The 14,622-nt window shown below is 32.3% G+C and overlaps 1 protein-coding gene across 1 annotated transcript; it reads right to left on the reverse strand.

Annotated features, from left to right (window-relative positions):
- Positions 1-5,372: 5,372 nt before the first annotated feature.
- LOC115882773 (E3 ubiquitin-protein ligase Iruka-like) lies at positions 5,373-13,909 on the reverse strand. Its single transcript, XM_030901014.1, has 8 exons — positions 13,718-13,909; positions 13,406-13,522; positions 13,283-13,350; positions 13,008-13,219; positions 10,404-10,530; positions 8,629-8,801; positions 5,835-5,997; positions 5,373-5,618 (listed from the first exon to the last, which is right to left on the reverse strand). The coding sequence occupies exons 1-7, from the start codon at positions 13,901-13,903 to the stop codon at positions 5,870-5,872; spliced, it is 1,011 nt and encodes a 336-aa protein (XP_030756874.1). The 5' UTR covers positions 13,904-13,909; the 3' UTR covers positions 5,373-5,618; positions 5,835-5,869.
- Positions 13,910-14,622: the final 713 nt, after the last annotated feature.

Consider the following 14,622-nt stretch of genomic DNA (forward strand, 5'->3'; position numbering starts at 1 on the left):
AAAACGATAAAGAGAAAATATGTTTCTGTTATCGAGATCTACCACCCCTTAAAATACTTGCACTTATTTCTGGGACATCCTGTAATACGCAAAGTTGCGAACGATGTCAAGAATAGGTACCCAGATCCTCGCCGACTACCGGTAAGCGGCAAACCTGCTTGCACCGTGTTCGCACACTTAGATCGGTGCGCTCGGTGCGCTTCGAGCTATCGGCGGCACTCGCGCCATCAGGCGAAATCAGAGAATGCATGGGAGGGGGACGAATAGTCTACGCCGAGCGACTGTTTTTAGTGGAGCGGTTTTACATTAAACACGTCCGATGAATTATTAATCGAAAGTGTACGAGACCATATCATACTTAATATGCGGTTCTTTATAAAAATTTCTTACAAGCACGTAACCTATATTGTTTGCTACACTTATTCAATAACTGAATTAGAAAATCTTCCGATTAAACCCATTTATTTCTCATCTCGTTTTGATTATCTCACATTATTTTGAAAATCGAATTTAAATATCGTCAAAAAACTTATCATATTATTTAATTTTTGGTTTGTTTTGACGTTAGTAATAACAGCTGATAAATAGTCATCCTATGTTACTATGTTGATCGCTCCGTACAAGGTACAAATAGAGAAAATAATATTTATGTTTGAATAAAATATTTGTACATATATCTATTATCGTATGATAGAAAAAAACGGCGTCCAGTTGAATGGGAAATGACGATTGACGATTGATGGCATTTCCTATATAAATTTACATATAAAATGGCACCGACCTTCATTTCATGGCCATCGCTGATGCCGTTCCAGTTTTATTTGACTATTTTTCATATCTAACTTTGTTTTTAAAGAACAAATTAAACTCTTTTGAATGATACTAAATTTGTTAAAATCGGCCAAGCTAAGAGTCATGTAGTATATTTTATCCCCATCTTCCACTCTACTTCACTAATTTTATGTGGTTTGTTAAGATCTAAATATATTAATGTGTGTTTGGTAAAGATCTAAATAATATTAATTTCCATCATAAAGAATAAAATATAAAAAGTTGCATAAAAATATAAATAGTAATAATACTTTATAATTTTTTGAAATGCCGAATGAATTTGACTAAATTTGAATAAACCTCTCCTCGTCTATGCTCAAATTTATGCTGGTAACGTACTCTCGACCATCGATCGTGCGACTCCAGTGCGCGGCTACAATCGACTTTCCGACCGGTCGTGCCGCTCGCACCTCTCGCTCTCGCCGATACCCCTTCAGTGCGCGCGGAGCTTTAGGCGGCAGTCAAGCAGCAGAATAAAAAAAATAGCGGAGCGTCCGCGACGGACCGTCCGCTACTTCGAGCAAGTACCATGAGTTTATATGAACAATTTCACATGAGCGCGTATGCTACGTCCGACGGGTATCTTGAAAAAAACACGACGGACGGTCCGCTCCATCTGAAAGCGTTGTACCACTAGCAAATAAAATGTTAAGTTTTTCGGAACCGGTTTTGATTATTTGTCGTGTTACGCATGCGTAGTGGGTCCTTTCTTGGTTGTCTTTCAAATGAATCTCCCACTCTGTTATGTAGCCCGAAAGACGAAATGAATTTATCTCGAATATATTGAAGAGTACCTTAAAATCCTCCAGCCCCTTAGTTTATGCCATCAATATATTACATAGTGATCAAAACAGATCACCCATTTTTAATAGACATGTATTCGATGGCATCTAAAATGTAATGGTAATAAAAGTACTACAAAATCGGTTAAATTTTATAAAAAAAAAACATATTTTTGCGTTTGTAGTTTTTCTGAAAATTAACCGTTTTATTTTATGTGGTTTTATGTCTCATCTGTACCAACAATAAATTAATAGTATGATACTAGCACAGATCAGGTATCCTATAAGTATACAGATAAAAATCTTGTCCCTAATTCGTGGTACGAAAATTGTTTTTTATGACGATGTGCAAACGAGTAAAATTTCCTGTGCACAAAAATAAACTCGCGGAAAATAACAAGAAACAGCGTAATAGAGAGATATCGCTAAACCGAATAGCGTGCATGGACGTTAATAAGGTCAGGTATTATTTCCTTTACGTGAGATGGTATTAACTCTCTTCATTTATAGTTATCGGATCGGAAAGAATTCTGTTCGCGTCGCGTCCGCTATTTAAACTTAACCTAACTTTGAATTTAAAACTTTGAAATTGTTTTGGTTACTAGGTATTTTAAAACTAAAAGGCTAAAGTGCTTATTTCCAGTGCTTTATTGTTCAACGTCTGCCAGTGGGTTTAGGGCAACAAGCAACAAATTCTCTTAGAAGGGCTAAGTCGTCATCTGCTGTAAACCTAAGCCTCTTTATAGGTTCTTTAATATTGGAAGAGGTGGAATCCATATTTAGGGCCATATTTATTTAATTAAAACTAATCCCAGCTACTTAAATATTAAATTACTAATTCAAAACAATTCAAACATAACCTAAAATAAAGATCTCGCCGGCCGGCCCCGGTTGTCAAATACCCGCACATGCCCATTTAAGCAATTTTTAAACGTTATTTAGAAATAGCGCTTGGTAATTGATCCGCAAATTACGTCAGGCGGTAACGTTATTAGCGGGTGTTGCGTTAAAAATTGTCTCGCGCAATCGTAACCATGATAAGGTACGCGTAAATACTGCATGACGCTATTCGGTTTTCCGATATCTCTCTAATAACTGTGCCGGTCAGGCGCTGTGCACAATTTTAGAGGCCATAAGTGAGGGTGCTATGTGCGCAAACTAGTAACCTAACAGTGCCCGATTCCGAAAATTGGAACCACGAAAAATAAAGTTTATAATCTGTATAATATGTGATACTAGTAAGAAAATCGCTAATTGGTAATGCAAGAAAATCAATATTAACGTTTAAAAAAAGGTACTTAAATTGAATTCTGATTGTCTTGACTTGAGGGTAATCATATTGATATAATAAGTCATTTTACTGACTTAGCTTGCAGATCATCATGATTTAAGTCAAAAATATAGACTTAAGTCATAAAAACGACTTAAATAACGTTAATTAATTGATTTAAGTCTTTACAAAAATGACTTGAAATAAAATTATTTAAGTCAAAAGATTCAAGACTTAAATCATTTTAACTTTATGTTGAATTTGACTGAAGACTTTAAGTCTTTTAAAAACTGACTTGTTGCAGCTCTGACTCCTAGACATGTAAACACCAACCCCAAGACATTGAATATAAAAAAAAGACAAAAATGTTTTTCTTTCAATTTCATTTCTTTTATTTCAATAATTAAAATATAGTTTACAACAAGGATAACCGATTGCAAAAAAATATTACAAAAACAAAAAATGGAATCTATTCATCCACGAAATCAGTTAATAACATCATAACCATATGTTACAAAGTAAAATAAATTAATCTTTTAGAATAAAGTTACATAACGCCTTTTCTATAAATACAAGTATGCCGGCCATACAATCATATAATTTTTCAAATGTACCGGGTATTTCAAAAATAAGCTAACAAGTCTTTTTAAGTAGTTTTCTTCATTTAGGAACATCTGAAATCGAGGGGTAAACCGCGAGACCAATGCGGTGTACAACCCCAAACCAATGCGGACCAATTGTGTAGACTAATGGTGCCGATTAAGTGACAATGCTAACAAATCGGGAAAATTGACCAATTTTGCAGAGCCAATGGAACCAATTAAGGGGAAATTGACAAATTTTGCAAAGCCAATGAAGCCAATTAAGAGGAAATTAGGGACCAATTATGAACTAATTATTAAAGGCTAATGTAAAATTATGTTAGTAAAAACTACGCGCTATCGAGTCCGCAAATCTAGCCGAGTCGACGACAGGGTTGCCAGATTGGATCCTTAAACGCCATTTAGGATATTTTTAATGATTAGTTGACGTTAGCACAAGAGAAATAATTATCTATTGAAGTTATTTACAGTGGCGTGTATACGAAATAATGGTTTCCGTTAAATACCTTAAACTTGTAAGGTCCGTTTGATACGAGCAAAAATTATGGCGAAAATCATTAGGTAATTATTTCAAAAATCTGGTCATTAAAATGTTTTGAGGTTAGGTTAGTTGTAGCGTACACAATTTTGGGTCGCGGTTTACCCCTCGTCTGAAATATATGAGTTATTATTAATTTAGTTATTTTATAAATTTAAGTTATAAAATTTGAAAACATTTTTAAAAAGCAAGATGTTATTATTAATTTTGAAAAAATGCTAATTTTTCGTTTTGAGCTTACTTTTGAAGAACACTGGTATGATATAATCAAAACCAATCAGTTTTAATCTGATTGAAGAAAATCAAAACAGATATTCAACAAAAAAAACTAACAGATTTAGACAAAATGAAAATTATAAACTAAACGACTTTTTTTGAAGGCGACATACTTCAGAACTATACAGGGAGATATAATAATAAGTCTTGAGATAATAAGTGAAGCAAAGCTCAGTTTTTAAACGGTATTATTCAAGGACAATAATAATTATATTGAATTTTCATCTATTAAGTCGTTACCATATAATTATTTTTGCTTTTTAAATAGATAACATAGTCTAATATAAATCTTTACAAAATTCACATTCTAAACGTTATGAAGGATATATATATATATTTCGAATGATCTAGGAAAAGTGACTTAAATATCATTTTTTATTAATAAGAAAAATTTTATTTTAATTCATTTATTTAGAATCTGTCTTTTATTTGGGAATAAAATTTTTATGTCAATATAAATTACATATACAGGGTGTCCCAGGCTGAACGTGCATTACAAGTTTCTAGAGAACCACAATATCTAGATCGGAGATTTTTTGCGCATTAGTTTCACAACGAGATCTATCGATTAAAAATATTTTCAATATGGCGGCACTTCCGGAAGTACCGGAAGTTGACAGCAACTTTCTTATTTCAAATGGGTACCCCCATTTATTATTACATACTTAAATTATCTGTAAAATTTTATGAATTTTCGTATAAAATACTCTATATCTAACATTAACCGTTTCTGAGGAAAAAAATATTTAAAATTTTTGGAGGAAAAAATCTCCCTGTCAAAAAAATCTGTATAGCTTAAACGACAAATTTAATGATTACTAAAGCCACTGTGGCATAAAGAAAAAACATGTGTCTATATATTTCAAAAATTAAATTGTTCGAATGTCATATAATATTAGCCATAGCTGTCATGGAATTGAGCGATTAAAAATTTTAAATATTTTTTTTTCTCAAAAACGTTAACATTAGATACAGAGTATTTGATATCAAAATTCATAAAATTTTACAGAGAACTCAAGTATATAATAAAAAATGGGGATATCCATTTAAAATAAGAAAGTTGTTGTCAACTTCCGGTATTTCCGGAAGTGCCGCCATATTGAAAATATTTTTAATCGATAGATCACGTTGTGGAACCGTAAAGTGCATAAAATCTCCGATCTAAATATTGCAGTTCTCTAGAAATTTAAAATGCACTAATGCACGCTTAGCCTGGGACACCCTGTAGACCTCGGCTCAACAGAAATTCCTACAGATTTTCATTTCAAAGGCCACTGTGACGCCGATTCTTTCCGACCGCATGCTATATACATTAATATCTTGAAAAAAAAAAGAATTATTAGAAAAAAATAGCGGAGGACAAAATAAGAAGTACAATGAATAACAAGATAAATAAAGTTTATTTTTATCGTGTGATATTATTTTGTTACACGGTAAAATATCTTAATTAAAGCCTTAAAGAAAACAATTCTTAGGGAAAAAATAGAAAACAGATGGGTGTCACTTTTGTATTCGATTATCGATAAATATATACCCTCATATGCATCACCGTAATATCCTAAAATCTAAGCTACATCGTTGAATCACCGTTTTGCGTTCTACTACTGCTCGAACCGGATTGGTCCATTTGGTTGCTACTAGAGGGCGCAGCCGAGGGCGATCCGAACAACGATCTGAGTACGTTTTGTACGCTGGCAACTGAAACAAAGACAGGACATTGTACAAACGTCAATATGTTTGTACCAATTTGTACAAATTGTGTAAAATTCTCTAAAATGTTTGCGACCTCACAATGAGAGAAAAAATATATTTTTTAAACTACCCAAGTAGCATTTTTAGACACAAATTCGAAACAAAATCTCTGCTGAGAAACATTGCGAAATAGTTTCGTCACATCTTTGATACATGTTTCGCAACATAAAACGCTTTTTGTTTCGAAACATTTTACCAAAATATGGTTTCGCTACATAAGCTATAACAATAAAGATCTTAGTGTCACAAATTTTTCGCAACTTTAAAGAAACAGATGTGCCTCACATTTACCGATTTCGTACTCGTTTTGTGCCTGCGAAAAGTTTCCATAATTTATTTTTTTCCCCTATTTTTGGCCACTTGTCTATTACGATATTCAGCCAGCTTAATTCTTAATTTTTAATTAGCGTTTAAAATCGGCCAAATACAGACTCACACACACATTTAACATCCATGTCCGGGGCCGGATTCGAACCGGCGACCTTGTGTCTACTAGAAAGCGGAGCAATCATTTCGACCATAAGGCCGACCATAATTTATTTATGTGAGGTTCAAGTTAACGTCTCCTTTCTGCTGCAATGGCTAAACTGGACGGGACCTACTTTGTTTAAGCGGAATCCGAACCGCGGTCCTCGGCCATATCATGGTCAATGGCCTACCGACTTAGGAAGTGTCTAAATTAACTCTTACTCACGAGATATCCGATCTCATCCGGCCTCGAACCGGCGTGAATGAGCCAGTGTGTATCAATAGATTTTACACTTTTCCCTTGGACAACAGCACGATGCAAAGTTTCGAACCGGTCACCTGTCCTTAAAACTAGCATCGCCTTACGTCGCTTAATTTCGGTGTTCTAATGGGAACCTAAAATTCCGCCATGTTGGCTAGTGATAGCGATTTTAACTAAAAATATATTTTTTTATATTTTGAGCTTCATTAAGAACTCATTCATAAGAACGCGTTCTACTTACATTGATTTATATATTTTTATTTTCAGAACCATGATAGAAATAAAAATAAAAATCTATATTTCAAACAAAAATATTTTGTAGCAACAAATAATGATATATAGAAGAGGCATTAAAAATATGAAAGTACATTATTAAATTAAATGATGAATTTGCTTTTGCCAGACATTTTTTGTGCGAGAGACATTTTTTGTGCGAGAAGACATAAAAACAAGAATTTTGAGACAAAAAAAAATATGGCGGAGGTGGACATTGTTGATGGTGGACATGATTGAAATCCACACACAGACATATAGTATTTTAGTATGGTATTTTGTTTCTTCATATTTAGAAACAGTGGCTGCTGAAAAAGGGGATATCGTGGGCGTACAGCGAAAATCCACTAAGTCACATTTTTGGTTGAATTGGATTAAACACACCACTATGTCCAGTTTTTCACGGTCTTTAACATGAAAACCCCATTAAATCGGCAACCTTATATTATAAGGATGCCGAAATTGGATTTGAGTCTACAGCACTCATAAAAATCTGGTACGACAACTTGTAATTCCTGGTCTAGTGGTCTATCATAACATAAACTTTGAAAATGGGACAGGGTAGACACAGGTTTCAGTTAATTTACTTGTTTATCGATGTAGAGAAATCTCGCGACAAGCTTTTATATAATATAAAATTGTGTAATGACGTTATAAGTTCATAATAAAAGTTTTAAAGAAAAAGTTTATTTTTTTCTTTTTAGTGTATTTAAATAAAAGCTTGTTTTTGAAAAAGTTTTTTTTTAAAATGTATTTTCTACTTTTTAGTTATGCTGGTTTCTCAGTGCCACACACTTAAATTCATTTTTTTTAAATAACTTCCTATGGGCATCCTAATAATAGGTATGTATATCGATTTTCATTAAAAAAGGAGAACTTAAAAAAAAACGACAGCTGTCAAATTTGACAGTTCAAATGTGAGACAAATAAAATGAAAACCGACTAATGGGGTAGGGGGCATCCAATATATCGATTTTTACCAAAATCGGACAACTTTGAATTTTTTTTGACAGCTGTCAAATTTGACATCTCAAATTTTTTTTCTTTTATTTTAGCCCATGGCCATCCTATATATCGATTTTTATCAAAATCGGACAATTTTGAATTTTTTTGACAGCTGTAAAATTTGACAGCTCAACATTTTTTTTCTTTCATTTTAGCCCATGCCCATCATATATATCGATTTTTATCAAAATCGGTTGACTATGAAATTTTGACATGTCATTAAACTGTCATTTTTTCAAGATGGCCGCCCATATATTTTTTTCATATGTATATACCCACAATATACCTTATATATAAAATTTCAGCCCGATCCATTCATAAATGGAATTTTAAAAAATCAAAAACCTCAAAAATGCCGCCATTTTGACAGCTGTCAAAAATTCGAGTCATGCTTTGCAAAAAAATGTATTGTCATCGGGACTGAACCTACATACCAAATTTCAATTTCCTATAATAAAAGGAAGCGGTTCTAATTTAGCTTACAAGATTTGCCCCGAACAAACATACATACATACATAGATAGTTACATACAAAGCAAGTTAAATAAAAGCTTATAAAAAAGCACATACCTTGTCCTCTAGCATCAATGTTTGCAATATCTTCTCTGGCTTGGTTGAATTCATTCTGACTAGATCCCTCTCCATCACCGCCCAAGTTTTGCCTGCATATCGGGCAGGTTCCATGAAGCTCCAGCCAAGGTCTTATGCAGTTCTCGTGGTATATATGAGTGCACGGCAATTGTCTGGAATATTAACCGATATTTTTTTATAAAATACCCTACAAAAATTATTAATCTTTTAATAAAAAGATTAAGGAAGGGGCATATCAAAAATATTAGATCGAACGCGACGGACGGGCTCCATAGACAAACAAACGAGCTCCTAAAATGGCCGACTCGAATTCCGGTTTATCAGTGCCCTTCTAATTTTATTCAAAACGTGTGAAAATATGATGTAGGGTAGACTCAATAATGTGTTGTTTTATTTTATGTTGTCAATAAATGTTGGTAATTATTATAATAGTAGGTCTGGTCCACTTTAGGTACGTCAAAATTTTAAAATTTTCTATACAGAATTGAGAAGAGGAACACTTATAATGACATTTTCTAACAAAAAAAGTGCGGATCGTCCATAAATAACCCAAAAAAAGAATGTTGTAAGCAATGCAATCAAAACTCAGTTACGGCGGACGTTTTTACCATTGTGATCCTCTTCTCAACTTTTAACACAGATCAAAATATAATATATATTCTTATCAGCTTAATATCGCTACCGCTATTTTTCAAAATTAATAGGAAAGTACCGTATGATCGAATAAAAACGGCGTCCAGTTGGCTTGGAAATGACAATCGATGGCATTTCCTATATAAATTTACATACAAAATGACAGCGATCTTCATTTCATAGCCATCGCTGACGCCGTTTTTATTCGATCATACGGTATAAATAAAACAAAATTCCGATTTTCAATATTTCATTGTTACCGCCAGCGATATACGCAGACGCGAGCAAAAGACAAATAAACCTAAATCTGCGTCTTCCTTGTCACTCTTATTAAACTTAATAAGGAAATATATATTCTAACCTCAAAAAATAAATTATTTTATTGCAGAAATCTCAAACATTTAGCCGAGTATCCGTACGATCCGTACTTAAAACGTTAAAACATTAATTGTAGAATATATTAATATCAAATTTACATCAATAACTTCAAGATTGACGACGTACCTAAAGTGGACCATCACCAAAATAGTTATAAAAATATATAATTCTAATAAAACTAGATAAGTTATAATAATTATTTATTAACACAAACATTCGATACGCTACTGAAGCAGGTAAGTCAAACTGACGCGACGTATCTAAATTCTTTGAATCTAATCTTTGACAAGTAGTAAATAAAAGCAAAAATGCAAGAAAAAATATATAATTAGTTAATTTTAAGTGAATTTCATATATGATCGGTTTACAACACGTATGTATACATATAGTCACTTACTAGCGAAAATTATTCCATTATTTCCCTTGATTTTTAACCGAGATCTACCGCACGCTATACAACCAAGTATTTTAGTCTTTTTCGATAAATAGCAATAGTGTCACTGTTAATTTAAGTTCTGCCACAATTTCCTTCTAGATTTACTACCTTTAAACAACTATCAATAGTAGAATAAATAATAAATAATATAAAATAAGCCCAGTAAAGCCTGCAAACCCATAAAATTTCAAATGTGTCAAATGAATCATCAAACATGACTCTCTCCGTCTACCAAGCATAAATATATGGATAACATTATACTCCTTTCTTAATCTTTTTATCCAAAGCTATTAATAAACATTCTAACCTAACTTGTTCCTTTAATTGAAAATGCTCCCAGCATACAGAGCACTGCATGTTTTGTCCAACTTGTTCATCGGTCACTTCAACAACTTGCAGAGCGTCTATAACAGCCTTTGATAATGGTGGAGGGCCTACATTAAAATACAATACCGTTTAAACCTTGAGATGGCGATTCCTTGTTTACAATAAAGGGTAGTTTTTTATACAGGGTTATTCACCACATACGACACGGACTATTGTAGCTAAACGATTAGATTTTTACAATTTGCAAGTTTTGGGTTCGTTGAAGGACTATTGTCCAAGGAGGACAGTGTTCCAAATAAATAAAAAATGTTGTATTTTTTAAACGGAAGACCCTGTATATTATTTTATTTTTATATTCTACAATTTAAATAAAGGTAAATTTGATTAAGGTTTATCACACTTAAGCTACACGCACACTGGTGCGATCACGATCACGATCAGGGCAGCGATAACATGAGCGATCATTTTGGCACACACCAACGCGTTCACGTTTACCGCCGCGCCGTACCTATATGTAGTGAGCTATCCTGTAGGCATACATAGGTACAAATTAAAAATGTGAATTATGTATACCGAAAAAAAAAACATTCTGAAATATTTACCTATAATATTTAAACTTAAACAAATAAAAATGTATACATATGTACCGTATGATCGAATAAAAACGGCGTCAGCGATGGCTATGAAATGAAGATCGCTGTCATTTTATATGTAAAATTATATGGGGAATGTCAACGATGTTCATTTCCAAGCCAACTGGACGCCGTTTTTTTTCGATCATACGGTACTATCCGATCCAATTGCAAGTCCAACTTTGTCTAAAACTTTTTATTTTTAATTCTATTATTTTTGTAACTTGGATGGGATACATCATATAGGATTTTGTGTATTTTTACAGTTTTAATTAGCTGCTCTGTTAACTCCATCTCTAAATTGCAACAAGAAAAAACACAAAAATAACGGAAAATTCCTATTAGTTGGGACGCGATCACGTGATCAAACTCGACAAGTTGAATCTGATCGCCACCGCAGAATAATCGCGCCAATGTGAAACGGCTCATATGTATCCTTCAGCAACTTTTGGCCGCGGCCGCGTGGAGATCGTGATCGCAGCCGTGATCGCACCAGTGTGGGTACAGCTTTAAACCTTACCGTTTTTGAAATATATTCAATTTTGTGAAATTGTAGTAAAAATTGTAATGCTTCATTTCTCCAAGGGTATGAAAGTTTTTAATGCTAAATATTTAGTGAAGATTATTTATTGATCAGATATTGTGTTGTAATAATAAAAACAATACACTACCTTATACAGAGTATCTAAAAAATTAATTTAAATAACTGCTAGCTTTAAATGGCAATAACTTGTTTAATTTAAATGGAACACCCCGTATATTTTACGAGAATCAAATGCACAATGTAATTATCTATCATGTTGTGATTATCTATCATACTAGTGTTTACCTATCTAGTTTTCGTCGAAAACCTTCAAGTCTTCAAGTCTACCTTCAAGTTTTCGTAGAAAATGCATTTTTTTATAATTTAGACCTCATTTATCATATACCTATGTAATAATGACATTTTATAGATTTTTTTAAAGCAAAAAAGGAACAAAATGTACAGGTGCTAAAAACGATAATATTGCAAGCCCATTTGTTTATAAAAATAAAACTATTTAAATCTTTGTAAAAGAGTATATCAATTAAATATACCACCATTATTTTTGCCCAAAAATTAGTGGATTATAATAAGTTATGAAAATGAACGTCTCTGTTGTTATAAATAAACATTTATCAAAAAATTAAATAAAATTTATAAGGTGTTACTTTTTATCACACTATCTAATACACATACAAAATTCAGTTTTTTAGAACTTGGTTTAGTACCTCTTAGTTTAAACAATAGGATCATATATTAATTGGTGTTCTTTAACAAAAAATATTTAAACAGTTTTTTTTTATTTTTTTAATGAAATAAGCGAATTATATCGACAATGTTAGTATCTGGTACTCTTTTGTTTATTTTTTACATTATTTATATTTTGTTTTTCTACTTGGGTTGTTCTTAACTTGTTGAATAATAAACTATTATTTATTTAATTATTTAACTAAAAAGGGTAGAGTTATCTCTATCCAACAAGGGCGTGTGCAATATGCAATAAAATTATTTTGTTTTCCTACGCCAACGGTAGTCATTATTTTAATATAGAAGACCACAAATATTAAATTAATATTGATTATTACAACACACTACCGTGTATTAACAGTATTTTTGTGTATTGGCAACATTAATAGTAAATAATGTAATGTAATAAACCACTTAAATTATAACAAAATTGTAGGGTAGGCGCCGCCTACCTTGCCTACCCTGAAGAGCAGCCACTGATATTCACGTAAAATGTGATAATATTGCATAATTTAAACTAAAAATTGGCAAAGTAGAAACTACTCTATAAGTTTACTTATTTCGCTGACAAATATTTTTAACACACTGAATTGTAACTTATCTTGGCAATAAAAACACACAATTACTATTATATTATGAAAAAAAAAAATTTTATGTAAATAATGTGTGTAACTCATATTACCTGTACTGTCCATTTGATTCAATAACTGAGTGACTATCGCATCGAGGCCTTCTCTGCCCCATGCATAATCTCCTGGATTGCCTAGAAAGAACTGCACATTGCCTTGGCCACCCCAATTCACCCCCACACCCAAATTTATAATAAAATCATGTACTAGATGCTCTATGGGCAAAGAATGTCGTAGATTAGCAGATAGTGGATGAAACGAGCCTCTAAAAATTTAAAAAATATTAAGATCTAGAATTAAAACGGTTTCTTTCGACTTTTTTCATTACCTTCCTTCTGAAGGACCTCCATTCTCAGTTCTATTGTCCATTAAACGATCAGCAAGCAATAATTCTTCCTAAAGGTGAATATGGTTAGTAAACATTAGTTATAATTTTATTGTTTTTTTATACCATATCTTCATCGTCCCATGTACTATTAGATGAGAAATCTCTTGCCCTCGATTGTTGATCGTCAGTGTCTTGAAGCTCTTCTATGAACCCATCTGCACAGTGTGGGCATATGCAATTCTAAAAAAAAATTGAATACGACAAAAACATAATTTGGTATAAAACCATTTGATTTAAAGGAAAACATAGGGTTCGTGATTTTAGATACACTAAATGCATTTAGGCTGGGCATTAGAACACGTATTTGATAACAGAATAACATACTTAACAATCAAAAAAATATTTATAGCAACAAAAAACTTGCTGCAGACTTACAGAGGCCACACTTTGGAACTCGACATCGCACATGTGGCAGTAGAATCGTGCCAAGGGTCGTTCTTCTACTGCGGCTTCGGCCATAACGTTTATTAAAAAGTTTAAATCTTTGAAAAACTTGAAATTTTTACGAAAAATCGGTGTTTTGCTCAGAAGTGACAGCGATGACAGTTTACCAATTTCCATTGATTCGATATAGATTCGATATGAAGTTAGTCGATAGATGTTGGCAATAAGAAAAGACGTACGGCGCATGAGCCTTTGTTCATAAGTTATTTTTTTATTTCCGTATTATTTCTTTGTTTTAATTATTATAATTTGCTTTTATTATTATTTAAAAATATGTATGATGACCAGACAAAATTTGTAGAACACATAAGATTAAGATTCATTATTGTTCGTATTTCTTGTAAATATTATCGTACTTAATGAAATTAATTACGTATTCCATTTTTAATTAAGTGTTTTTATTGATAAAAAAATATGTAAAATGATATATGGGTATAAATAACTGGGAATAAGTAAATTAAAAATATCCAATTTCACAAATCAGATAAGGGAATACAATTATTCCAATCCTAATAGTTAGGAAATAGTAACAATTAAAAAATTATCAGGACAAAGATAAGTATTTTATCCACGCCAACAAATTAATAATAGCTTCGATAAAAACGCTGGGGGTATAATAACTTCTAACTCTGCTATTAATAACTGCTTTAAAGAAAATATAGATTATCCCCTTTTAGATCTTGTAAGTTTATAAGATCTAAAAGATTATACTTTACATTTTTTATTTAGGGTAGAAATGAAAATTTAGTCAGAAATAATATGAAAATAAAAGGCGTAATTGTATGTTGAAAAGAGAAATATAAATTTTCTTCTTTTTAATAGGTTTGTTCTATTTT

Source organism: Sitophilus oryzae, unplaced genomic scaffold (genome assembly GCF_002938485.1).
Source record: "Sitophilus oryzae breed Bouriz unplaced genomic scaffold, Soryzae_2.0 scaffold_179_pilon_pilon, whole genome shotgun sequence".
In the NCBI taxonomy this organism is placed as follows: Eukaryota; Metazoa; Arthropoda; class Insecta; order Coleoptera; family Curculionidae; genus Sitophilus; species Sitophilus oryzae.